Source organism: Pelmatolapia mariae, linkage group LG15 (assembly GCF_036321145.2).
Source record: "Pelmatolapia mariae isolate MD_Pm_ZW linkage group LG15, Pm_UMD_F_2, whole genome shotgun sequence".
NCBI lineage: Eukaryota > Metazoa > Chordata > Actinopteri > Cichliformes > Cichlidae > Pelmatolapia > Pelmatolapia mariae.
In genome coordinates this window covers 1,216,459-1,243,654 of record NC_086240.1, presented here as the reverse complement: position 1 = coordinate 1,243,654, position 27,196 = coordinate 1,216,459, and the positions used below count along the sequence as shown (strand labels likewise).

Here is a 27,196-nt window from a genome sequence, read left to right as displayed (position 1 = left end):
TCCTTCTGTCACTCCATTTACCTTCCTCACATTCAGCCCAACGATCCGTCTTTCTGTCTGTTTGTGGGGAACACAGGGAGCCTCACAGTCTACGCTGCTGAATGGTGCACACAAACACAGATGTAAACACACACACATAAACACACATGCGCGCGCGCCACACCCGTCGACAGGAAAAGCCTTGAGGCTATGAAAGTGTGATGCGACTGAGCAGAATCCATCCACACATCTGCTGCATATTCAGGTCAGCATCTGCCTGAGCGTGGGCCAGTGTTACAACAATGCGTCAATCGCCTCCCGCGCAGCCACAAAGCACACGTATGATGTCTCCGTGTATATTTCCCTGGTTTTACGGATTATGAAGGCCTCGTTAAATGCATTTACCGAACACTCAAACTGGTTTCGCTTTCTGCCTTTTTGCTGTTTTAATGCAGGAGTCAGCCACAGACGACTGGAAGGGAAAAGACAGACAGTTTCTGTTTGCAGCAGAAACCATAATGAAGCCCATTATATTGATGCCACCTTATCACAATAAGTCCAGCGCTACTGATGCTCACTGTATGTTACTTGGCAAATAACACAATAACACACAGACACACAACACCAAGAAGGTATGAATCCTGTTTTGCAAGTGTATGGATCACTGTTAAACGTGTGCATTTCTGTGCATGTGCATGTGTGTGCGCATGTGTGTGCGCATGCTTCAAGCACGAAAAACAAAAAAACTCAATAAAATTTGCAGTGACAAAAATCTATCACCTCTATGCTTCTGCGAGTGTCATTATCCTGTTACAAATGGCTCACGGAGCAGCTGGCATGTCATGGATGACAAATTTCACACACTGTGGCATGCACGCACTCAAGTGCGAGTTGGCACAGAAGCCTGCGATCCATTTTTATGTCGCTGTCTGGTGTCGGCAGTGCTGCTGAAGATCCGCTGGGACGCGATGGCTGCAACGAGTCATTTTAACGACCTGGGACAGTTTGACCAGGATCTGTGGATTCCACAGGAATGATCTCCGGCTAGATTTTGGCGGAAAATTAAGCAAATGGTAGTTTAGATTTGTACAAATTCCTTTAAGCTTCAGTATTACCAAATACACTTATCATTTGTCTTATAACTAACAATATTTGTCTTAATAATCTCCAACACCCTGGAGAACAACGGGGAGAGTTTAGAGGCTCTCCAAGATTACATTGATCAGTGCTTTCAGGATCTCGTGATGAAGAAGGCCCAGAGTGCATCTTCCCCGGCCAAATCTGAGACGCCATCGTCGAAAAGACTTCGCCCGGCAGATTCCCCCGGCACAACATCGCCAGCCGGCAAAGATATTGCCGACATACTGGAGTCAATCGACAAGCGATTGTCCAGCTTCGACGCAAGGCTGTCCTTGGTGGAGATTCTTCACCGGGAATTTAAATGCTTGCGAGAATCCCTGGAGTTCAGCCAGCAGCAGGTGGAAACGCTCGCTGCTGAAAATGCCACGCTAAGGGAGTCGGTGAAATGTCTCACAGAAAATGTTACCCAGCTCAATAGAGAAAATAAAAAAATAAAAGAAACAGTTATTGATCTACAAGCTCGTAGCATGCGTGATAACCTGGTATTTTCTGGTATTCCAGAAGCCGCTGGAGAGGACGCGGAGGCCACGGTAAAAAGCTTCATCAAAAACCACCTGAAGCTGCCGGAGGACACGGTGAAGAACATCGTCTTCGATAGGGTGCATCGCCTCGGCCCCATTCGGGCTACGGCCGGGAGACCACGTCCTATCGTGGCCAAATTCGGCCACTTCAAACAAAAGGAACATGTGAAAAGCCGCGGCAGGGAATTAAAAGGAACGGACTTCAGCGTGAACGACCAGTTACCCAAAGAGATCCTGGAACGACGCAGGGTCCTCTTCCCAATCCGACGCGGCTTCATCCAGAAGGGCTCCCGCGCTGTCATCGCTGTGGACCGGCTGTACGTGGACGGACAGCTCCACCGCGACCCCGACATCACTCCGTGGCTGTATTAACTTCACACCAGATAAGAATCCGCTACACCCTTTCCCCATCCACTCACACTAACTTGCATTAACATCTGTTTAACTTACCAGTATCAAATCGCATCTTAGGTGTGATATCATAGCAGTATTAACACCATCACTCTCCGTCAATGGTTTGATTAGAATGTTTCCGGTTTTTTTTTTTTTTTTTTTTTTTTTTTTTTCTCTCCTTGTTTTTTCTTCTCTCCTTTTCCCCTCTTGTTTTTATGCTGCTCACCCTTGTCCTTGGTTTCTTTCTTTTTTCTTTCTTTCACTGCTTCGATCACCTGCTTCCACACTCATCCACAAACAACATCCTTTATTTCGACACATACGCACAGCACGATCACGCACAGTCATGCGCTCAACGGCAGCACATTTACATCACTCAGACAGCGCACACAGTTGTATAGGATACACACATTTAACCCAAGCGTACTCATCTTAGTAAATATGCAAACACATAGTCAGACTCAGGGAGCATCTCGCCACACACTTTTTCTCTCTCTCCCTCTCTTTATTTATGAACAAGTGATGTATTCTCTCCACCTGTCTAAGCGACACACACAGCATACACCCCTAGTTATACACAGACATCTATGGGTGCACTGAGATTCGTTACATGGAATGTAAATGGAGCTGGCTCCAGAGAAAAGAGGTTAAAAATATTTAACCAACTCAAAAAACTACAGGCAGATGTTGTCCTTTTACAAGAGACCCACAGACCTCTTAGAGGTTCGAATGAACTTAAAACACCTGAGTTTCCTAATGTGTTCTCAGCTTGTTATAATTCTAGACAAAGGGGAGTAGCAATTTTAATACATAAAAATATTAATTTCACAGTACTCGATACAGTTATAGATCCAGAGGGCAGATTCTTAATCATTAAACTATCTATACTTGATAAAAAGCTATGTATTGTAAGTGTATATGGTCCAAATGTTGATGATCCCTCATTCTTTCACAGTTTTTTCAGTGCACTCTCTGAACACTTAGATGGCACACTTGTTCTTGGAGGCGACCTCAACCTTGGACTAAATGAAGAAATGGATAGGCTCAATACAGCAGGAACTCAGCGTAATTGGCAGTCCACAAATATAATCAAACAGTATATGAGCGACTTTGGTCTTTGCGATGCATGGCGCTCCCTTCACCCCACCAGTAAGGAATATACTTTTTTCTCACATGTTCATCACTCCTACTCTCGTCTGGATTATTTTTTGGTCAGCAGCTCACTGCTGAGTGACATTTCAGACACTGAGATTCACCCTATAGCTGTCAGCGATCATGCTCCTGTATCTTTAACACTAATGCACAAGAATAATACTACGCCAAGTAAAAACTGGAGATTTAATACATCACTGCTTAAAGATGAAGACTTTATTAAATATTTTAAAAAAGAGTGGACTTCATATTTAGACTTTAATGACACTCCCGGAACATCAGCTTCTGTTTTATGGGAAGCAGGGAAAGCCGTGATGAGAGGTAAAATAATTTCTTTCTCATCACATAAAAAGAAAAAAGAAAACAAAAATATTCAGGAATTAGAAAAAACCATCAAATCACTAGAAGAAGCCTACGCGTCCCACCAAGATCAGGAAACATTGAACAAAATACGCAAAACAAAACTAGAATTAAATGAGATAATTGATAAAAAAACAAAATTCTTAGTACAAAGACTACGCTTACAAAATTATGAACATAGTAATAAATCCGGTCAATTTCTAGCAAACCAGCTAAAAATAAATAAAGAAAAAACAACTATATGTGCTGTTCAAGATTCATCTGGGAACACAATATATGAACCGAAACAAATAAACAACATTTTCAGGGATTTCTATAAAACGTTGTATTCACCACAAATAAACCCATCTAAAAAGGAAATTGATCAGTTTTTAGACAACATAACTCTCCCAAAATTATTAGACACTCAAGCAATGGCACTGGATTCGCCACTGACGCCAGGTGAACTCCAGGAAGCCCTGATAAATATGCCCAATAATAAGGCTCCAGGTCCAGACGGCTTTCCTGCAGAATTCTACAAAGAATTCTGGACGATTCTAGCACCAGTTTTTTACAGAACGTTGTTGGAAATCAAAGAAAATGGCAGACTTCCACCAAATATGAATTCTGCAAACATTAATCTCCTGCTAAAACCAGGCAAAGACCCTGTATATCCCTCAAGCTATCGTCCAATATCCCTTATAAATGTAGACCTTAAAATAATTTGCAAAGCTCTCTCAAAGAGACTAGAGAAAATAACCCCCCTCTTAATTCATCCTGACCAAACTGGTTTCATAAAAGGTAGGCACTCATCAACAAATACACGTAGATTACTTAATTTGATAGACTACTCATACAGTAAAAACCTTGAAACTACAATATTTTCTCTAGATGCAGAAAAAGCGTTTGACAGAGTTAACTGGAAATTTCTATTTGCAACTTTACACAAATTTGGTTTTGGATCTTCTTTCATCAACTGGTTAAAAATATTATATAATTCCCCAACAGCTTGTGTCAGAACAAATGACCAGACATCCTCCAGCTTCTGTCTCCTGAGGGGCACCAGGCAGGGATGCCCACTCTCCCCTTCACTGTTTGCAATTTTTATCGAACCACTAGCAGCAGCAATTAGACAGAATTCAGTAATTAAGGGCATAAAATGCAAGAACGTGGAACATAAAATCAGCCTTTATGCGGATGATGTGTTACTCTTTCTCCAAAATTCACAAACCAATATCTCTGGGGTGATTGAACTGATAAACTCTTTTGCAAGAATATCAGATTACTCAATTAACTGGTCAAAATCTACAGTCCTTCCGATTAATTGCTCCTTCCATAATTCCTCTTCTACTCCACTACAATCGGGAAATATAAAATATTTAGGTATTAATGTTTCTCCCAAGCTTGCAGATCTAACTAAATTAAACCATATCCCACTTTTAAAGAAAGTAGAAGGTGATCTGGCTAGGTGGAAATGTCTACCCATATCACTCATGGGAAGGGTTGCCGCTATAAAAATGATGGTATTACCAAAAATAAATTATTTATTCTCAATGATCCCAACTAAACCGCCGCAAGATTGGTTCAGATCTCTAGATTCATATATGTCCAAATTCCTTTGGAAAAATAAGCCCCCACGTATAAGCTTAAAAACACTACAAAAGACCAAGGATAAAGGAGGATTAGAACTACCTAACTTTCAGCACTACTTCTTGGCCAACAGGCTTCAGTTTATCTCAGGATGGCAAAAACATACCCTCTTAGATGAACCTTGGCTAGATGTAGAACAAGCACTTTGCAATAATCTAGAGATTTCAGATCTACCGTTTATCAGCTCAAACATCCAACGACATGAATGCTTCAAAAGCGTCAACATCAGCTCCTCTCTGACAGCGTGGTGGGAGTTTCTGAAGTTGACAGAGTCTCCATTAATCCCATGCAAACGTACACCTATCTGGAACAACCCTGACATATTACAAAACAATAATATGATAAACTTTTCAGATTGGAGTAGTAAAGGAATCAAATATTTAGAACATATACTAGAAGGAACAGAATTTATTTCATTTGACAGACTAGTTACACAATATGGGATCAACAAGAAAAGATTTTTAGAATATCAACAAATTAAATCCATAGTAAAAAAGAGATTTAAACCGGGTCAAGTTGAACTACAAACACCACCAAGTGTGGTTCAATTTCTTACTCTTAAAACCCCCAAATTACTATCCAAAATATACAGAATGCTTTCTAAAACAGATGAATCAATATCACTTCCTATTGCAAAATGGGAAGCGGATTTATCAGTTAACTTAGACCAAAACTTCTGGTCTCAGATTTGCTTAAAAACCTTTCATTTAATTAGAAATCCCAGTCTTCAATTAATTCAATACAAAATACTACATAGAGTGCACTATACAGGTCATCGGATGTTCAAGATGGGCTTTACGTCTACCAACAACTGCTCACACTGCCAAACCAATTCACCGGACAATTATATCCACGCTCTTTGGTTCTGTCCACCAGTTCAGAAGTTTTGGCGTGAGATATGTGAAGACTTATCAAAGTGTCTGAAATGTAACATTCCAACTTCTCCTTTAGTATGTTTGTTGGGCAGCTTAGATAATGTCACTACGGAAAAGAATATAGCCCATATGGTTTTCACTGCCCTATGCATAGCCAAGAAAACAGTCCTCATGAACTGGAAAAATAAAAATAATCTTAATTCTAACCAATATAGAAATTATCTATTAGATTACATTAGTCTTGATACAGCCTCTGCCACCACATCAGATCAATTGCTCTGGGCTCCTTTGATCAGCTCCATCACCTAGTGGGGGTGGGGGGCCATAGCTTGGTCCCACCTTCACTGTTGTGATTGGTGTGGGGGTAGGGACAGGCTTAGGGCGTCGGGGGGTTCCCCAGGAGCATCTTCCTTGGGGGGCTCAACCCGGGGTAGCGGTCATGGCCAATTAGGGGCTCTGTTGGCTCTTAGGTGACGGTTTCCTCGTGGCTGCGTGCAGCGGGGCTAGGGGAGGGTCTGTGCTGACGGACGTGGGTTACTGACCTGGTAGCCTGGCTGCCCCTGGGTGGGTCCGGGATGGGCGTGGGGTTCTGGGGGCGCTCCGTCTCTGGGCTGGGGCCCTGGCCGGGCCTCAGGGGCTGGGTCCTGGTTGGTGTGTTGCCGAGGTTGTGGGCGGGTGGGTGTATGGGGGCCCGGCCCTGGCGCGGGGTGCCGCCGGTGCATCGAGCCACCTGGGGGGCTCTTCAACTGGTGGGGGAGGTTGTCACATCTTGCAGGAGCTTTCCTCTCTTCAGGAACTCTCTCTGCAGGAGGGGGAGATACAGGAGTGGTGGAGGAAGATCTCAGCCTGGGCGTCTATTGTCTTGTGTAGTCTGGAAGATGAGTGGATGATGGGGTGGGTGCAGTTTTCTCTGTGGTGGGGTCAGGTGAATTGTCCCGGGCTCTGTGGGGCGCTGCTGCACTGGGCCCCGGTCCGGATGGGCCTGGGCCCCCTTTCCCTGGCGGGTTGCACAGCATGGGGGTGCCTACTGGGGTCAGCGGGGGAGCTGGCCCAAGGGAGGGGTCACTTGCCCCTCCCTTCCTTCCCTCCCCATCTCCAGCGGCCTCCCTCTTCCTGCTCCACCACAATCACCCACACATGCAGGGCCTTGGGGTAGGGGTGTGTCACCAGGGTGCAGAGGAGACATCCCCCCCCTCTGTCCCCTTCTGGCTGCCTCTGCCTCAATTTTATCCCACAACTTAGACATTCACATTACTCACACTCTCATTACACATACATATAGGATCTTGGAGGTGGGCACGCTACACGGATTCCAAACTACCATCAGGGTGTACACCTCACCCCTGGCGTCGTTGCCCACCTCTCAATTTTAAATACATGTAGACATTGAGGGCTAGCAGGAGGGGCTATATGCTTACCTGCTGCTCTGGCAGGTGGCTCCATGCCCTCCTGGGTTTTAAATGCACCTTAGAACACACATACATCAACAGTACATATGAGCGGGTGGAGGGAGGTTTGGAGTCTTCCTACACCCCCGTTCTCTGCGGCCTGCTGGAGCAGGGGGGCTAGGAGGAGGAGTTGGCCGTCCGACTGGGGTCTGGTGTATGGGGCCTCCCTGCTGCTGCGGAGTCGGGGCGGTCTGCTTCTCCCCACCGCAGGGAAAAGGGTTACACCACCTGAGTCTGGGTGCAGTTTCCCCCTCCAGGGGCAAGGGTACCTAGACTCGGGGCTTAGAGTACGCTTGGGGAGTGTGATTGTGTGTACAGCGTCTCTCTATGTCTGTCTCCACGTTGGGTGAGTGTTGAGCAATTGTATATGAGAGCATGAGGGTGGGAATAGATGTTTGTATCTGTGTGTGCCTGTTTGTCTGTGTCTATATGTCAGGTTGGGTATCAGACGCCACCTCTCTGAGGACATCTCAGGCCCTCCAAGGTTTGGAGGCCCATCTCCCCCCACCACTTCCCCTGCCGGTGGCGGACGCCCTCAGACATCGGTGCGTTGGTGGTTCTCTGTCTCCGGGGGTGGGCGCCCGGGTACCCACCGGCTCACTCCTTGGCGGCTGCTTATTGGGGCCTGGAGCCTGGGGCTCGCTCGGGCCACCTTGGGGATGGGGTGCCCTCGGCCTCACGGCCCGGGGCTCGGCCACTCAGGCACAGCTGGCTGCCGGCGGAGCTCACGGGCACGTCACTGCAACCCCCCCTGGCTTCTGCTCCGCGGCTGCTGAGTGACCCCTCATCTGGGACTCTCCTTAGCTCTTTCTGGGATAGTGGCGCGGCTGCCCCTCTGTTGGTCTTCCTTGGTCTCTTGTGTTCTGGGGGCCTCTGGATGTCTGGAGTCTTGATCTCCTCCATACCTGCTTCATGCCCTGGAGGTCGGGGCAGTGGCCCCCCACACCCTCTAGCAGATCATTACATGAAGGAACCTTTTAAAAACAAGCGCGTTCATGCTCACAGGTGTACACACGGGTGATCACACACACAAATTACACCCTTTTTGGCTCCTACCTCAAAGCACACTGTGCGCTGTCGATCTCACGTGCTGCACAATAATGTTTAATATTTAGTATTTACTGTCATATTCTCATATATCATTGTGATCTTGTTTATTACTCTCGTTTTCTTCTGCTTGCTTTCTTTTTTCTTTCTCAACAGGTGATCCAGGTGATCGATATATGTATTTTTTGTCTGCTTATTCTGTTGGTTTTTGTTTTTTGCCCTTTTTCCCCGTCCCTCTTCTCAGGTTTTTTTCTTTCCCTCTTTCTTTCTCCACATTCTCTCCTCCAGTCAAGTCTGTCCCGTATTCAGCAAGTGAAAATAAAATAAACAATAAAAAGTTGAATCAAATGGACCATTACGGCAAGGCTGGGATGGTCCATTTGGTAAAGTAAATCCGTTGGGCATCTTTCTTCGCCTTTAGACAATAATTCTGATGGCAAAAGAACCAAACGGGACAGGTTTAAAAAAAAAAAAAAAAAAAAAAAAAAAAAAAAAAAAAGGAATGATCTCCGGCTCTTTGTTACTCAGACACACACTCTGCTTTATGTCCTGCTTGGCTGCAACTGGGACAAACTAAACATCATGTTGATTGAAATGAACAGCTGACAGAATGTGTTTACTAAGGCAATGACTCACATTATAAAAATGCTCTTTCCTATAGTTCCCTTTACACTGGCCTCCAATGGCTGGACGTTGTTGGGTAAACTTTTCCTTTAGGACTGGGCGATATGACCCAAAATTCATATCTCCCTATTCTTTAGCTGGATGGCGATATACGATAAATATATTGATATTTTTTAAAGCCATTAAGTAAGAACAAAAAAAGAGTTCTTAGTCAAAGCTGTGTCCCACACTGTAAGAAAAAGTCCTAATATAAAAGTATTTTACTGTGTATTTTACAGTTTTGTTCTGTTCTTCTAGAATATCATTAAATTTACATAAACAGACTGATTTCACATTTCAAATGTAAATTAACGTAAAATCACTAATGTAATAAAACATAATCTTCTTGTTTTTTAAATGTATCTGTCTGTACATATGCATATTTAGATTGTTAAAATACATTCACAAATGTATCATGATTTCACAAATATGTGTCCGTTATTTGAAAGATTGAACTGTTAAATTCAAATGTAATGCTATGGAAAAATATATGAAATGATTCTTATAAACTTTTTGAACATCAAATAATTATTACTATTATTGCTATTTAGGGCGATCGTGGCTCAAGAGTTGGCAGTTCACCTTGTGATCAGAAGGTTGCCGGTTCGAGCCCCGGCTCGGACACTCTCGGTCGTTGTGTCCGTGGTCAAGACTCTTCACCTGCTGGTGATGACCAGAGGGGCCGATGGTGCAATATGGCAGCCTCGCCTCTGTCAGTCTGCCCCAGAGCATGCAATCCATTATTATTTAAACCAACTGTTAACTGTATATTTCAGTATTATTAGTCATATTGCCACATTCATTGACCTTGTTTATAGGTAATTTCATTGTTTAATCACATTAAAATGTTCCTAATTTAATGTTTAAAAGCACTTGAAAAAGGCAAAATCCCATGTAAAATTAGGGCAACAGACTGTATTGTCATTACTGAAAATAACTGTATTTTTATGAGAAAGTTATTTTCTGTTATTTGATGGTGTTATTTTGGCGCCCCAGCTGACGGAATATTACTGTTTTTCTAGGATTTTTTTTTAACAGTGCAAATCTCACACAGGCACTTTTATTAACATACAGCGCAGATGTACAAGAAAAAATTACTCAGAAATAAATTATCAGCATTTGTTAAATAATAATTCTCCATAAATAAAAGAAAACAATGTTGTTTTGTGCATAACAAAACACTCACAATTGTGCAGTCAAAATGTAAACTAACAGACGCTGAGCATAATAACAGACAGATTTCACAGCAGCTCTGTTCCCAAAAGTTCTACTGTGTGACTGACAGCCTGGAGTTTGAAGTCCGCTTCGTAACCGTGTCTCTTACAGGTGCCATTTATGGTCCTTATACGCACACAATACAGTAATATTACATTGAAGCAGAGTACGTATCACTCCGCGAGGCTCCTCGGTAGCCGTAATGCTCCAACAATCCATCAAGCGGTGCAGCGTCGTAGCTTACCAAAGTCGTACTAAGGCATTTTTGACAGATTGCTGAGCGCTGTGTACCACATAAAAGCGGTTCGCGGTCAGTAAGCACAACCAGAATTCATACATAAGGCACACTGTTGATTTTTGAGAAAATGAAAGGATTTTAGGCGTCGACGCGTTAGCCCGGTTAGCTCGTTAACGCTGTCCAGCCCCACGCACGGGGCGATCTGCGGTAACTCGTTAACAGAGATTTTCCCCGTTAATGCAGTTATGGCGTTAATGTCACGCTGACAGCCCTAAAATAGTAATCTCCAAATGTTTTCTTTTTACCGAGCAGCTCCTCTTTGATAGCTGCAGGTGAAGCGATGGGGGAGGGGGAGCTGTGTTCAGTGAAGGAGAGGCGAGGCGGAGTAACGCAGCGTAGAGACAAAAGTGGACAAAAGAGAGGCAAACTAGCGGCTCCACGTATAGTTATAACGTAACCAGTGTTGGGTAAGTTACTTTAAAAAAGTAATTAATTACTAATTACTAATTAGTAATTACCTAGTCAATATTGTATTTAAAATACTTATCTAATTACTGTGTCAGAAAAGTAACTTAATTACTAAATAAGTAATTAAACTAAATACTTCTTAAAATCCCTTTAAATCTTGAGTGGACAAACAATAGAAATTAAACTCTTTAAATAATAAATAATTGTTTTTAAAGACGGAGACTCTACAGTACGCAGCGGTAGCATCTCTTCCACAATGTAGCCTGCAGTCATATTTTAAGCTCACCTTCAGACGCTTTCTGTGCTGCTGAAGTAAAATCACGTTTGCCTGCTTAGCAGGAGTTGCCGCGGTGTTATCCATGGATGATGAACAAGAATCACTCAGAAGTGTTCGTCTATGCTCTGTGTCAGGCGCTTCAGTAGATTACTCGCGCTATTAACAGCAGCCGATAGCTTTTTCTCCCCAGCACATAGCTTACATATTACTGTAATATTCTTGTCTGCTTGTTTCAGTAAAGTGAAGAGACGGGAATATGTCCATGTCATAAAACAGCCACACGCTTCAGCCGAGTCCGACATCTTCCGCTTTAGAATACGACTATGCAGCAAACTGGCGCGAAATGACGTGCAGCTGCACTACAGCGATGTTAAAGCGGCAGAGTTTATTTTTACCTTTAGAAGATAAATGAATGAAATTAAATAATGATATTCAGCGAGTTTAATTATTTTACAATGTAACGCAAGTACATTGTAAGTAACTGTAATTAAAATACCTAAAAATGAACAGTAATTAGTTACTCTACTTTTTTAGTGGAAAAGTAATTTAATTACAGTAACGCGTTACTTAGTAACGCATTACACCCAACACTGAACGTAACATAGACTATATCGATATAAACGATATTGTCACATCTCATATCTCGTATAAAAATATATCGATATATTTAAAAACTCGATATATCGCCCAGCCCTAGTTTCCTTACAGCTAAAACTAACTTTTACATACATTAGACAACCAGCCTCTGTTCCGCTTCAGTTTCACAGCATCCGAGCGAGTACCATTTATAAGAAAGATCAAATATGTGGATATAAGAGAACATATGATGGTCTTCCCTGTTTTCTGTCATGTATATTGTTACAGTGCTGGATGCTTATACTGAATGCAGCGTAATCCCTGTGAGCCACAATCTAAATGCTTTGTGTTAGACAGTCCTCCATACTGTTGGCTCTGTATGACATCACACAGAGAGGATAACCCTAATACGGTCATTTCAGCCAAATAGAAGCTTAGTCACCACCTGTGGTTCAAACTTTCTGTCAGCCAATCAGAAGAAGGTTCCCTATTATTTAACCCACAAGCAGTTGATTTGTGGATTAACATAGTGGGTGTTTTCTGAATAACTCTGACTTCACTTCATTCACTCTTCATATAAACTGCATTTAAATGGATAAATTCCATCCCATTTACCATACTAATGCACATTTGCATTGTGCCATTATCATTTGGACATTTCATCCAATTTTACAATGTAAAATCTAAACGTGACTCAATGTGATTTCCTATCTTTAAAACTTATAAAAGCGATGGCTTCAAAGAAGCATAATTCAGCACATTTAATGAGATGTTCTCTAATGATAACGCAGCTCGTTCATAACCCTCCAGCTCCAATCAAATCTAATAAGCAGAGGGAGCAATCACACCGTTAACATGTACAGAGAAATACTGACTCGTCACACGTGTGCCCTCAGATACAGACACTGTTATTTCCAGCTGACACTCTGCACCTGCGCTCTATCGCAGTGCCTGCATCCTCCTACAAGAGTGAGAGACAAAGCACGTGTGTGTGTGTGTGTGTGTGTGTGTGTGTGTGTGTGTGTCCAACCAAAACAGTGCATTAACTCCAGGCTGTGGAGGTAACACCGTGTTTAGCACCCTGACAGGGAGGGCTTGTGGACGGCTGTCGCAGGCCCGTGTGGGGACGGGCAGGATGTCTCCTGCTTGTAAACGTAGGAAGCACGACTCGAACGTTTCCTATCGCTGCTCGACTCCAACGAGGCCTAATGACTAATAAATAATGCACGCGAGCTTCCTTTCGCTTGCTTATACTTTTCTCATCTCTGCCCCTCTCTGCTTCTCGCTTTCAGCCAACGCAAACATGCTGTCCCGCCTCCCTCCTGCTAAACATATGACCCCCCACCCCAGCACTCCCACCCACCACGAGCCACCCAGGAACAATCTGTCCTGTTAATGTGCGGCCCTGTTTTTCCACACTTATCAGCCCTCTGGATTTAAATAAAGCCGTACCGCTGATACTCTGTTGCCTGGAAACACAATAGGATGCAGTAATAATAATAATAGCATTTTACCCCCAAAGCCTGCAGGACCCTTTAAATGGGCCCACGTTGCCCCTTTTGCACGACTGCAAACTGTTCCTGTGTGCGTCGCACTGAGAGGTAAAGAGGCTTTTTTCTTTTTCCGTGGGTTTCTTTTGTGCCTGTTTCCGTCCATCAGGAGCCCGGGTTATTTCTGCGCCGTCATTTTTAAAAGATTTTCGGTGCCTTTCAGGAGACTTTAATGGAACAACTGATCCAAAAGGAAAATGTCATTTCTGGCCCTGACAGACGTTCTTTGTTCGGGTTCTTTTCTCCAAGAATACCTTCACTCATTTCCAATGTTTTCTTTCTCAGTTTTTCTTTTCTTTATAACAGCTGGTCTCAGCTGATGCATGACTTCCGACGGCATTTAGAGGAAGTGCGCCGATGACCTCACTGGCAAGGCGTGTCTTACATAACGGTAACTCCCTCAGGTTAAGAAGCATTTCCTGGCACTCCTGATGAAAGATTAATGCCTCTTCTTACTCTGGCTCAGAGTGCTTTCTTCCATGAGAACTCCTAAAGTTAAAACACGCAGCGAACGAGGACGCGAGATGCTGAGATAAGCCTGATGTAACAGCAAGATAGTACGGAAGCACTCTGCTGCACTTTCATGTACTCAGTGTTTTAGGGCTGTGCGTTTCAGAAGCGGTTGCTCCTCTCACAGGGTGCTGGGAGCTGATGGGACTGCTTATGATCTGCCACACGTGTGAATAAATAAAAGTGGACTAGTTTAGATCTGCTGGATCAGTTCCTTTTTCTCTTAGCGGTGTCAGTAGCAGCACTCCTGCTAATAGAGAATAATTGTTAAAGTCGATATTTTTAGCCACTTTTTGCTATTTTATTGCAGTTTGTTTTTTAACTCTTGGATCATCATTGAATGTGTACATCCTTGTTTTGTAAGACTAAATGAAGAAACCATGGGATAAATTCGCACTGCTCGGTCAGAGGTAATGCGATACGGTGGGATACATATTAGCATTAGAAGATAATCATCTGTGATATCAGCCTCTCCGATGGTTTTCTGCCCAGATACAAAAGAGGCGAATGGAACGTGGCAGCATGCCGGCTCAAACCCAGAAGGGTTTTTAATGGCAGCGTAATTTGCCTCAGTGGTTCTTGTGGCGATTCAGAGTACACTCAAGTGAGCCTCCAATCAGCCCTGCTCACACCAACTGTGGGAAAACTCACTAAGTACACATTATAGTGGTTTTAAAATTAACACATCTTTAATGACTAACACTGATGCCACAATATCACCCTACCCTACTTACTTCACTGACTGCTGGTAGTTTTACTGTCATTATACTGCAAACCTGCTCGCATGCAAAATCTCTGCTAAACTGAAACAAAGGGACCCGGTCATCTTTACTGTATTCAAAGCTGGGATTGGTGGATGATAAGGCTGATCTGGGAAGGCATTAGACTCAGCTTTCAATCTTTAGAAAATCCAGCCTGTGACAGGAAACTTTGGTCATTTCAGAGGTGAGCACAGGGCTCAAAGTCCGATTTAGTCTTTGGGGAAACCTGAAAATCCACACCGCTACCATAGCAGCAAGGAAAAATATTTCACCTCAGAGAAGCTCCTCCCAGACGGATGTCTGCTCCCGTAGATTTGTTTTCTCTGTGGAAAGGCGGTGATCAGCACGCCTGATCTTTGTGGATTAAGCCAAAACATATTAGCTACTGTTACACGAGCTATGATGGCTACAAGCGTAGAGCTCGTATAAAGGTGGAATTTGGCAAGTGATACTAAAGAGCATCATCAGCTTAAATCGAAATTCACTCGCTGGGCTCACGTCCTCATTTTAGGTTTGACAGCGTTTTAGTAGCTAAAGGTATGAACTGAGCTGCGGTTTGGGGAACGCCTCAAAGGGGACTGCGGCGGCTCCTGGCCCAGCAGAGCCCCATGTGCTAAATAGAAGTGGGAGGGAGGGTGGGGCACGAAAACGAGAACAAACAGCTTGTAGAACTGGGGGGGAACATGTATAGATGAGAGCTGGAAGGAGCGTTTGGAGGGGTGGTCCCGCTAATAAAATTCCGATACTTTATCTCCAACTAATGACTGCGACTTCTGGCTGAGGTGAAGATGTACAATTACTCTGTACTTCAGTAGAATTTTCATGTATCTGTTCTATTCTTGAGTATTTATGCTTTTTACGGTTCACTCCCCTGAGTTTTCAAAAACAGGCTTGTTACACAGAAGACCATCCACGCGTCGCTGGTGCTTATCGGACGCAAAGAGATGAAAAAGAGAAAAAACACATAATCTATGCATCGTCTATGGAGCCACGCTGAGGGGTCGAAGTGAGCCGGGATGATCCAGAACAGCGTTCTTGATGCAGATGTCTATAAGTTTCGGTTGCGGTACCACAAATATCAGCAAACATACATACGTGTATAGTTTGTGGCACAGTGTGTCTGCTAGCTGCAGGTCCAGCTGCTATTTCCCGGGGAGAGAAAAGAGTGCGAGATAAAAGAAAAAGACGGAGGTGATATTTAAAGGTAAGGACTGCTCGGTGACATTTGTTAGACTGGAAACGTAAAGCTTGTGTGTAAAGCCCTCATTTTTGAGGCTTTTGAAAAGATGTGCTGCTGACGTAATGCTTTCTCATAGCGGGAAACATCCTGCTGTGTAAACTGAAGTATATTAACGTTTTGTTATCCAAAGATTGCCGGAAAAAACTGGGGAGTGTGTGCAGCTAAAGAGATTAGCCTGCAGCACTGTGGTGGAGTTTACAGTAATGTACTGTGCTGGTGCAGAGCATCTGTGGTGGACATCATGTTAGGTTACATCAAGGGTAGCACACATCTATTTAGATTGAAGCTGATGATGCTGATTAGATTCACTCAGTGAACTCCAGCTTTATAATAGCTTCATACTGCTTCTGGTCTCCAGATGTTCCTGCTGCTGCATTCACTACAAAGCGCGTCTTCAGCTCAAGAACACAAAAATAAACTTTTTGGGGAGTTCTATGTTTTAAGGTTCCCATCAGATAGAATTACTCATTAACTGGACTGGTTAAACTGGGCTGGATGAGACCTGCATGGTCTGAGTAAGTGCCCAGTAAGCTCCAGCTGTATGTAATAAATATGTGTTGGCATAAGGGCTCAGCATACTAAGTAAACTCTGCAGGTTCATGTAGCTTTATGGAGCATTTTTCATCACAGCTTGTTCCTTCAGTTTCAAAACTACCCTGAGATGTATGAAAATGCTAAAAACAGCACACGAGCTTATTGTTTGCTTGTATATGACACTTAAATAGTTTGTTTGCTTGTTTTTTACCGGTTATAAATATGATACAACCCTCCCGTACCACGACGCGACAGCATACGGTTGGACCGTGTTCTGATTTTCAACTTGAACCCGAACTTAACGTGACCGCGGAGGAAAACATGGCGAAACAAAATGTGCATCAATATGAAGACGCAGAGTTCACAGAGGTGAGGCGGTGAGAGTGGGCGGGGCCACGGCGGCTGAGAGGAGGAGCGTTTGAGAGCGCTGCTTCTGTCATCAGCTGTTTATGGTCCAACATATTCAAACAACTGTAACTTCATGATGTAGAGTTTTTTTTATCCAGGTCCGTTTCGCCTCGACTGACAAAAACACAAAAACAAAGTGTATTTACTGGTCTTTGGTTTATTACTGGTCTTTGTGGGGGAACTCCACTCCCGAGCTCAGTGAACTGGTCTCAGAGGAGACAGCGGATGGTTTACTCCCAAGCAGGAGAGCATCTAGCGTTTCCCAACTCTCCCATTTCTTAAATCCAGTTTGGCTTTAGCTGTCTCTGACTTGTGGAAACAACAGCTGAGGGTATTTAGAAGTTACTGCATCCGCACGGATCCTCCCGTTTCTGTTGTTTCCTCTCACCTGCAAATGTTAACCAAAAGCTTTGTGGTGTCGTTGGCTTGATTAGAAATAGCAGTTTCATAACTGGTTTATGTCATTAACCCTCGAGTGTACTGCAACCGAAGTGTAATCGCAGCATTCATAGGTGAAAATATGTGTTAAATATTTCAGATGTTTTAAGACGATTAAGCCTGTTGGCTGAAATCGTTGGCTTTACTTCACACAGCGAGTCGAGCGTCACTCTCTGAAGCAAACTGTGCTGCTGCCTGTTTATTCTCATCCAGTTCACACAGCGTCACGTCCCTCTACTGTAATCTGCCTAACCCTCACTGTTAGCAGCCACACCAAACAGCTACTGCTCTGTGAACGCATGCTCGCTGAGCTACAGGAGAGTCAGTGTGCCCTGTAGTAGCACATAACACGTGTGCAGTCCATCAAAATGAAAGTGAGCCAGTGGAGCCTCACCTTGACGTAGAGCTGCTGGAACTCCTCCAGGTTGAGCCGGCCGCTGGGACAGTCCTTCAGGAATCCCTTGTACCACTGCTTCAGCTCGTGCTCGTTAAACTCCGTGTTCTTCACCAGATCCTCCATCACTTCAGGGGTCAGCTTGCTGTTCTGTTTCCCCATTTTTCCTGTGACAAGCAAAGCACAAAAAAGGTGGAGGGGGCACACAGCATCTTTAAATTAATACAGAGCACAAAGAAGAACGTCTCCTTGTGTGAATCTGCAGTAAAAGTCTGGAGAGCGATTCATCGGAGCGGGAAGCTGAGAAGTCCAAAGGAAACGCACACCAGAGCTGCGTCTAAAAATAAGCTTGAAAACAAATGGAGTGAAATGCTGTTTGTACCTCTTGGATAATAACAGGGTCAGTTTGTCAGACTCGCTGCCTTTGAGCAGCTGCTTGGCCCACTTTTGTTTACTTTGCTTTTAAAGGAAAACTCAACCATTGAAATTCATCAGAGATTCTGAATTAAATTCATTAAAGAAGGTTAGCCCAGCTTTGGCATAAATAAGAAAATTATCCTAGACGACTACAATGTGTGCGGACTACCAGTCTAGGGAAATAACATATAAAAGCTTTTTTACGTAGGGTGTGCCTGGCCTGTCCTTCTTTTAATTATTTTTAAGACCACGTTACATTAAAATCTTATTCCTTCCAATTAAACCTTTAACCACATTTCCTGTTCTGGCCTTTAGTTCCTCCTAAACAGAGAGAATCCCATCCTAAAATCCTAAAAATGAATCTCTGGCTTTTGGAAAGGGTCCCAATGACATGTTAGGATCCTAAAGTAGTTAACCCACTGTGACTGTGACCCACTGAAACACTCAAGTATGTTTTGATTTAAAGTCCCTTAATTTCTCCGTCTGCCACCCAGCTGCCTCTCCTCCATCGAGCTGCCTGCATCTGCGTGATGCTGATGCTGCCACTTTATGGCCTTGATTAGCGCATTAACCAACTCATAATTATCCTAATGTGAAAAAGATGGTTTCGAGTTTTGGAACATTTCCGCTCTCGCTCTCTCCTGAGATGTTTTATTAGATCTCTTCAGCTCAAAAAAACCAGGGAGGACGTGAGGCAGCAACAGTATGTGATGTCTCTGCGTGAGCACCTTCCTTGGCGTGTCGAGGCTTCAATATGTGGAGAAAATAAAAAGAGCTCAAACTTTAGAAAGATGATTGTTTTGCTCTGATTGTATTGGCAGGGTTACATTGTTACTGTGTGGCAGAGGCAGCGCAGGGACCGGTTTATAAAAATGTCCCTGTGAGGCTCTTAAAGATCCTCTCACGTCTGCCAAACAGCAGCCGTGCACTGTGAGAAGTTATTAAATTAACAACGCCTTTACAGTTGCCAAGTTTGCTTATTGATCATCTATTGGACCTGATTTTGTCACAGTGCACCCGCTGTTATACTCCGGTGGTCATTCTGCTTTAAATGTGAGCGACAGCACCCGGGCAACTTTCCAAAGCGATCAGTCCCTTCTTCTATGTCAAATAAGAGGTAGGTGTGCCGAGATCATCTGACAACAATCACCATCCACAGACAGCAGAGACACTGGCTGTACTGGGATTTTGGCTGCATTTACAGGTACAATGAGCACTGAGAGAAAGTTGCAGGTCTCACGCTTTATCTTGCAAGCCAAACTTACTCCTGCACACCCCACAATTTTTTATCTAATTAGATGCTACTAAAACTCAGTGGCATCTGATAACTCTCTTTTGTTTATTCATAACCATGCAACTTAAGCCTCAGTCACAAAAGCCTAGTGACTGGTTGGCAACACCCTGCCAACCTCTGGTCACTGGGGAAAAATGTGTATTTCCACACTTTTCCAGAGTGGTTGCCTGTTTTTGCTTGTTGCAGATCCAAAAATCTTCTTTGGCTGCTAGAAGACAAGTTTATATGGAAGACGCTGACATATCCGCAAGCACTCGCTAACTAGCTGCCAGGTTATACGGTGGATCTTTTCCACAGCAGTGGGGCCCGCCCCGATGTTTGACAGCCACTGCAGGTTTTTGAAGCCCTGCTGCTCACTCGCTGAACAGAAGAGAGGGCAGCAGCAGCAGAGCAAGACCTTCATTTCATGAAGCAGTACTGTTCACAAAAGAAAAGTCAATAAAGAGCTACGAAAGGTGCTAGGTCGGCAGCGAGGAGGTGAAATGAAGCATAACAGCTGTGAGTCAGAGAGATGTCAGCTCCCCAAGAGTATTTACATCTGAATCCCCAAATGAAAAAACAAATACATAAGCAGCGATCTGAAGCGTGCAATGTTACCTGCAGCCATACGTGACATTGTATCGTAATGGGAAAATATAATAAGGAGAAAAATGCAAAGACCAAAAATGCATTTTTATGGCATTTTAAAGTGATAACATTTTGGTTAATATGGTCACAAACATGAAAGAGTTTCAGTCCCATCTAGTTATCACCAAAGGACTTCCATTTCACTCAAACGTCTTCCTAGAGGTTTAAAATAGGTTTGTATTCTTTCACTATGATGAAGAGCAGTGCATTTCTTTTTTATGAGCCCTAAACCACAGGTCAGGCTATTTTAGAACATCGTGAAATGATACGGATGGTGTGTGTCTGTGTGTGTGTGTGTTTGTGTGTGTGTGTGTGCGTGTGGACATCTCAGTTGCTTGATCTAATCTAGTCATCTGCAGGATTGTTGATGGAGAACTTGAACAGTGGAAAGAGTGACACATCAGATCAGAAAAGTTATTCTTAGCAAATGGGGAAAAATGAAAAGTTCATGAAGACCTTATGAAGCTGACTTTTCAACAGCTCAGACACTCCCTGCACCAAAATCTGGGAATCGTTTGTCTACGGGAGATAAATATACTTTGTCCTGAAAGCCAATTTCAAAAGGTTTTTTCCAGCTCGGCTCAGCATGACCCGAGTTCACAGCGACGGTTTGGATTAATAACATACCAAACGGAAATTTGAGTTATGCAATGACTAAGTGTGATGCCACATTGTCTGCAAGCTACATGGAAATTTCAACAAATACATTAACTCATAATGAATTAAAGTGCTGCAGGTGCACTATGACACAGACTGTACTGAAAATATGAAATTTTGATAACAGTGAACAAAAATCTAATTAAATCAGAGAAACAGTGTGACACAGAGCCATTAGGTTTTATACCTGATGGGAGGTGGGGGTGGGAATCCAGCCAAAACTGGGACAAAGATGGAAGCAGAGAGGAACGAAGAGAGAGGAGAATACAGATGGAGAATGTCTGAGCTTTTCCCTAAAGCTCAGTAAGAGACCGTAGAAAGACAACGACAGTCACGGTGAGGATGTAATGCAAACTTTTCCCAACTCTGAGGGAAGGACCGGGGATGAAATTGCAGGATGCTGCTTTCGAGCTTGGAATCTCTGCTCATGACCAACCGTTAGCTTCAATGTGACGCACAACAAGTAAACTGCTGCTGTGGACACAGCGTTACACTATCTATGTATTCGGCATGTTTACTGTGTAATATATGATGTTTAACAGCAAGCTGTGAACGAACCCGAGTGTCTGTGCACACATAGTGAAATTATTCTACAGTAAATACACCAATTTAACATTAACACTGTGGGTTGGCCTGCAATGCCTGATCTTTGTGCTAAGATAACAAGTGCTCATCGTGTAGAGTAATTTACACTTAACGACTTTCGCGAGTCCAGTACTCCTACAGCACTCAGTTTAGTTGTACTAGAGCCTGACTGATTTATCAGCAGGCCAATATTAACAACAGGCTGCTGATAATACCTGTTTGCTGATCACTCATCAGTGTCAGAATATATAACGGTCGATAAATGAAAATTAAACAGTAAAGAAGAGAAAGGAGAAACACCCTTCAACCATATTAGGTGTTGACGTTGCACAGTTTGTCCAGCAGGGGGCACTCTGCAACTTCCTCATTCTGAACGTCACAAATATAACAGTTAGCTATAAACAGTTGGTCAGTTTACCTGAAAATAGTAGTTAGTTACTAATTAGTGATTACTTCTCCAAGAAAATAATCCTATTACTTTAATGATTACTTATTTTCAAAACTAATTAGTTACTTTATTCCTTAGTTACTTTTTAAAAACATGATACACAACGTGTTACTTATAACATGTTACTGCCCATCTTTGGCTATAAAGAAAAAAATAACTACAGATCATAAATGTTAGGGAAACGTTTATGTTCTGTGTGTCTGACAGAAAAACAGATCAATCACCTGATATCAGTCAGACTCTAAGCCACACACACACGAACACAGATCCACTCAAATAAGTCCGCTGCCTCATAAAAGAAAAAGAAATGAAGCTCAAATGAGCCAAACTGTTCAAAGAAAAACAAACAAACAGAAAAACTGCTTTTAGAAAATGTACTAAAGATTTTGTTGAATGTTTTCAATTTTACTTTGGATCTGGCTTTTCAGGGAGCCAAAAACTCCGGAAAAACCCTGATATCACAGCAGCCCAACAGATGCAACAGATGCAGTACACTGGACGCATCCCAACACTATTGTGTGTGCTACTCACTGAATAAAAACAACACAGAGGGAGGAGCTGTGTCAGGACTGCTGCGTGTCATCAGTGTGTTCATAATTTGTTTTAATCATCTTCATTCATTCAAACCAACAAATTAACCAGACCACTCAGATACAGTGGATATTACTGAAGCTAGTCATTACCTGAGCTTAGACACTTTGGGACATAAAGCTACAGCAGAATAACATCTCATTGATTACACCAGCTGGCCCTTTAAAGCCATGACCTGTAAATGCAGACGTACTTGGCTTGTAGTTATAACACAGATTACACAACCTGAACACTCAAAAATGTTCAGTTAAAAAAAAAAACCTTGCATCCTTCAAACAGTAGCTTTTGAAGAGCGCAGAAAAGCACGCCTGTGTTACTGTGACCTGCTGGGCATCCTAAATGCTTTTAGCTCGTTCTGTAAAGAAGAGGAAGCTGTACAGTTTCCTCATTCATAACTCAGCCTGTGATCCTTCCACTGTGAGAATCTACTGAACTGGCTTTCTAAGATTTTTGGCAGCAATTGCAATTATTCAACAGAAGTGAATCAGCTATACAGCTAAGGCGCTGCTATATTATGAAATAAGGCTCCTTTGTGAAAATGTGTTTTTAATTACAAATGAGAAAAAAGAGAAAAAATAGAAAAAGAAAACATCAGCACATGGCTGACTGACCCGGCTCCTTAAAATAAAGATTTCTGACACGATGGACCAAAATATGACGACACTCCAGCTTTTAAAGATTAACAAATAAAAATAACAAAAAAAGTTTAACGTGTGTAACTCAGTCTTAGCTGCTCCTTTGTTGCCACGTTTACTGTAATATATACAGTATATATACTTTACAATGATGAGTGCTCATACTGAACGTTTAAAAAAGTTTAAAATAACGACGTTGGCGTATGTACAAGTGCTCAGACATTTGGCTCATATTGAAGATAATATCCTTCTACGCTCGGCTCTGTATGATGTCACTGAGAGCAGATATCGCTAATATGGCCATTCTAAGGAAACAAGCCCCTCCCACCTGCTGTTCAAGCGTTCTGTTTATGAGGCGCATAAATAAATATTCGGAACTGTGAATTATACAAAGCAATTTTTAGTCCAAGAGTAAAAATATGTAGAAACGAGCGTCCCTTTAAGGTAAGTACCACAGGCTTGATGTGAAACATTGACTGTAAATGAGCGTTTCCCTGTAATGGGCTCAGTCTTGCAGTGAAACTGAGGAGCCTGTGTGCAGAAGGCAGCAGCTGCAGCAGGAGGCCGCCGTGTCCTGGAAGAGATGTGAGCAGAAGACGGTCTCACTTACTGTTATGTCACTGCATATGTGAGTAAGTGACTGTGTGACAGAGAGACAAAGTAGATGCATTTGTATTTATAAAGCACGTGTGCATGTACGGAGGCATTACTTATGTGTTTAGGAGCGCAAGTCTGTCACAGATGCTCGCTGATTGAGAATGAATTGTAGTGCACTTTGCATCCCAAAGATAATGGAGCTCATAAACATTTGAGGAACATCTCAAGGCACCCTGAGCACAGTAAGAGCAAGCAGCAGCATATGCAGTGCTGCGGCAGCGCACGCTACCCGTGAAAACCTCCAGGGACTGAATGCACTTTTGATAAAAGACACAAACATCTTCTGCGCTACTTAATGGTAATTCTCCTCTAAAACATTCAAAACCTGTTTAACAATAGCGTCGCATCACAATGCAAGTGTTGCTCTCACCAGTCATTGAGCAAGGGCTGAATCTGCATCTGCAGTGTGTGCCAGCGTGCTGCTAGGATCCAGCTTTACAGCACTATGTGAGCTGTTCTGCCACACGGTGCTATAGCTGAGCCTTTAGGAGGGGAGGGTACGCAAAATTCATGGTTTCAGCTTCGTGGTGCGGCTCTTGAGTTTCTGGAAGTAAATGACTGTAATTTTTACTGAAAGAGTTAAGACACTTAAATGTTGTGTAACATCAGAAAAAAGGCTGACGGACTTTAAAGTCAGCAGGACGATGTTCAGCTTTAACAACACTGGGGACAGGAGACATCCTTTATAGGAACTGTCACCAGGCAAGCTTGGTGCTCACAGTTTAACACGGTGGCCGGCTGACCGATGCATATGCTGTGAGTAAAGAAGTCGTGGATTCTGCTGGTGCAGTAAGACCATTTACAGCATTAACTCCATGTGTAGTTTGAGTTAACACATAGATCTCATAAATATAATTGATATATTTTCATTGCCAGCAGCTTTTTAGATTATTTTCTTCTGGCAAGGCAAATATGTCGATGCCTTCTCGGGTGTGCTGAATAAAACTGCATGTCACACACCGAGCACGCACACACACACTGTTACACCCTCAGTTGGACTTATAAATGAATATCGTGTTTATATAAGAGAATGCAATTATATCCTTTCTCGAGGAGTAAAAATGACAAGTCATCATCTTGATACCTCCCACCCCATCTCGCTTCATATAAAACCTGCACAACCTTTAAAGTGACGCGCGAGGCAACATGGCACGTGGCACAATTTCAAAACCTATTCAACCTACACATTTTTTAAAAGCGTTTTTTTCTGAGACCTTTCATTTATGTCTGCAGCGAATGATTTGAGTGACGGATTTATCGGCTGTATCAAAGCAACCCACATGGTCTGTGTATCTGAAAATATTGCTGTTCCACTGACTGTCATTCTTGCGAGCTGCCTACGAGCCCGGTAACTCCCTGTCACCTTCCCCCTGTTGTTGATGTTTACTGAATTGCAATAAAATGAGAAATGGAATCAAAAGTATCTTTTTACATGAACGTCGCCTCTCGGCTAACAAATGCAATAATGACTAAACTCGTTTCCATTCTTACTTTGTTACACTGTCTCCAACACCAGAGAGAAGGCGCACTGCAAGAAATGGGATAAAGGCAAGGAAAGCAATCAGGGAGGTGACTGGAGACTTAAGGTGTACAACCCCCCCCACCAAAAAAAATACGCCTGATGGCAATTAATTATATGCATTGTAATGTATTGAGGCAGTTAATCACATCTACAAAGGGACAAGGGGGGCAGCTAGTGCATCATCAGCCAGTGGTTTGTTTTAGCAAGAGAGTTGAGTGGGGCTGAGTCTGGGATGAGGGGTCACTCTGCAGTGCGATGCAGAGCCGAGCGCCATGCTGACTCCAAACCTGAGTCATAGCCCTTTGTCTCACAGTCCACTGAGGGTTCAACAGATAGTAATTACACATCATGTAATTACACATCAGCACACAGGTATGGTCTGACACAACAGACCTGCTCCAGAGCCAGGCTGTGGGTTGTTACATAACACTATCCCTTTACCATCATTTGCCAACAGGGGATGACCTTGAGAGGCGGGCAGAGTCCGGGCTAAGACGAGCAAGGATAGGAACAAAGCAATCTGAGGCTTTAATTTGGGCAAATATTACAGGAGAGATTAATGTGTGTCTGTAGAAGAGGTGGGGGGGGGGGGGTGCAACAATGATTGGATGGGGCTGGTGGATGTGGTCATGCAAGATTGATTTGCAAAAGAAAAAAACAACAACCAGGCGCTTCCCACTGAGGGTGATTGGGGTTAAGGACACACACCACACCCCCGTCTTCTTCTTGCACACACACACACACACACACACACCCTTGCGCAACATCAGCACCAGTGACAAACTACAGCACATCACACCACACGGTGCCATGTCATAGCAGCCCACCCCACGCAAGTCACAAGTACAAATCGTCAAATTTCACACAGTCCCCACTGTTACACAGAACAGCCTCCTCGCTCTCCTCACTTTTGTTGTTAAATCCACAAGCCTTGTGTGTCTGTGTGTGTGTGTGTGTGTGTGTGTGTGTGTGTGTGTGTGTGTGTGTGTGTGTGTGTAACCTGTGTGTGCGTAAGCAGCAAGAGTAAACCCAGGTAAGAAACAACCATGTTTATCTAATGCGATATGATCAGAAGGCTGTACTGATATATATATATATTTGTGTCTGTGTGTCCTTATTAAAATGGACTTCAACCACAATACATCGATACATTAGCCTTATAATACCGAAAGGATGACGCACTGAGTTGCATCATGCTGATATAAATATAAATAAATATAAATTGAGATGATGCCGAGCAGTACAATAATAATTAGATTTTCATGCATCTGTCAAGATTTTACGCAAAGCCTTCATCCTACCTTGCGAGAGTGTGGAGTCAACGAGTGTGGAGTCCGGTCTGGTGTCTGGAGTGGTCCAAAAGAAAAAAGAAAGAAAACACCTGCGAGTACGGGAAACAGCAAGAAATGCTCTTCTGTCGAGCTGAAGATTAGCGGCGCCTTTTGGGTTGTTAGATTTATTTAATTTTAGTTTAATGCTGGGGAGAAGTCGGGCTTTTACAGAGAGGAAGCTGTGCAGGTCCGTAGGATGATGCTGCGCAACACAAACTGCTGCTGATGTGCTGAGAGGAGGAGACAGATACTGAGAGAGCGCGCAGTGTGCGTCTGCCTCGCTCCCGCTGCCAGCCTGTGGCTGTGGATCACCGATACAGACAATAAAGGCAGCGAGGAGCAAACACCAGTGTTTGTGTCCCCAATATTATTTTGTAAAGTAATACAAACCTTTCTTTGCCTTCCAGTGTCAGAAATACACATTTCAATGAGCGGCTGTGTTAAAGAGCAGAAGCTAATATTGATGGTGTTGAGTTTATGTTAGCTAAACCCTTAGTTACGTCATATTAATCAGCCCTGTTAGTTTCGCGCCAAATGTGGGACATCAGTTAGCCAGCGATTGTAAATACAGCAGCCTGGTGAAAAAGCTTTCCTTCAGAAGGTAACAAACGTGGGG

At 43.3% G+C, this 27,196-nt stretch overlaps 1 protein-coding gene across 1 annotated transcript in view; it reads right to left on the bottom strand.

Moving 5' to 3' along the window:
* LOC134643879 (visinin-like protein 1) overlaps positions 1–26,841 on the bottom strand; it is a 48,044-nt gene extending 21,203 nt beyond the window's left edge. Inside the window, exons 1-2 of the mRNA XM_063496533.2 lie at positions 26,551–26,841; positions 17,817–17,983 (exon numbers count right to left, since the gene is read on the bottom strand). Of these exons, the coding sequence (XP_063352603.1) occupies positions 17,817–17,978 (162 nt within the window). The 5' untranslated portion in view covers positions 17,979–17,983; positions 26,551–26,841. The remainder of the gene's footprint in view (positions 1–17,816; positions 17,984–26,550) is intronic.
* Positions 26,842–27,196: the final 355 nt, after the last annotated feature.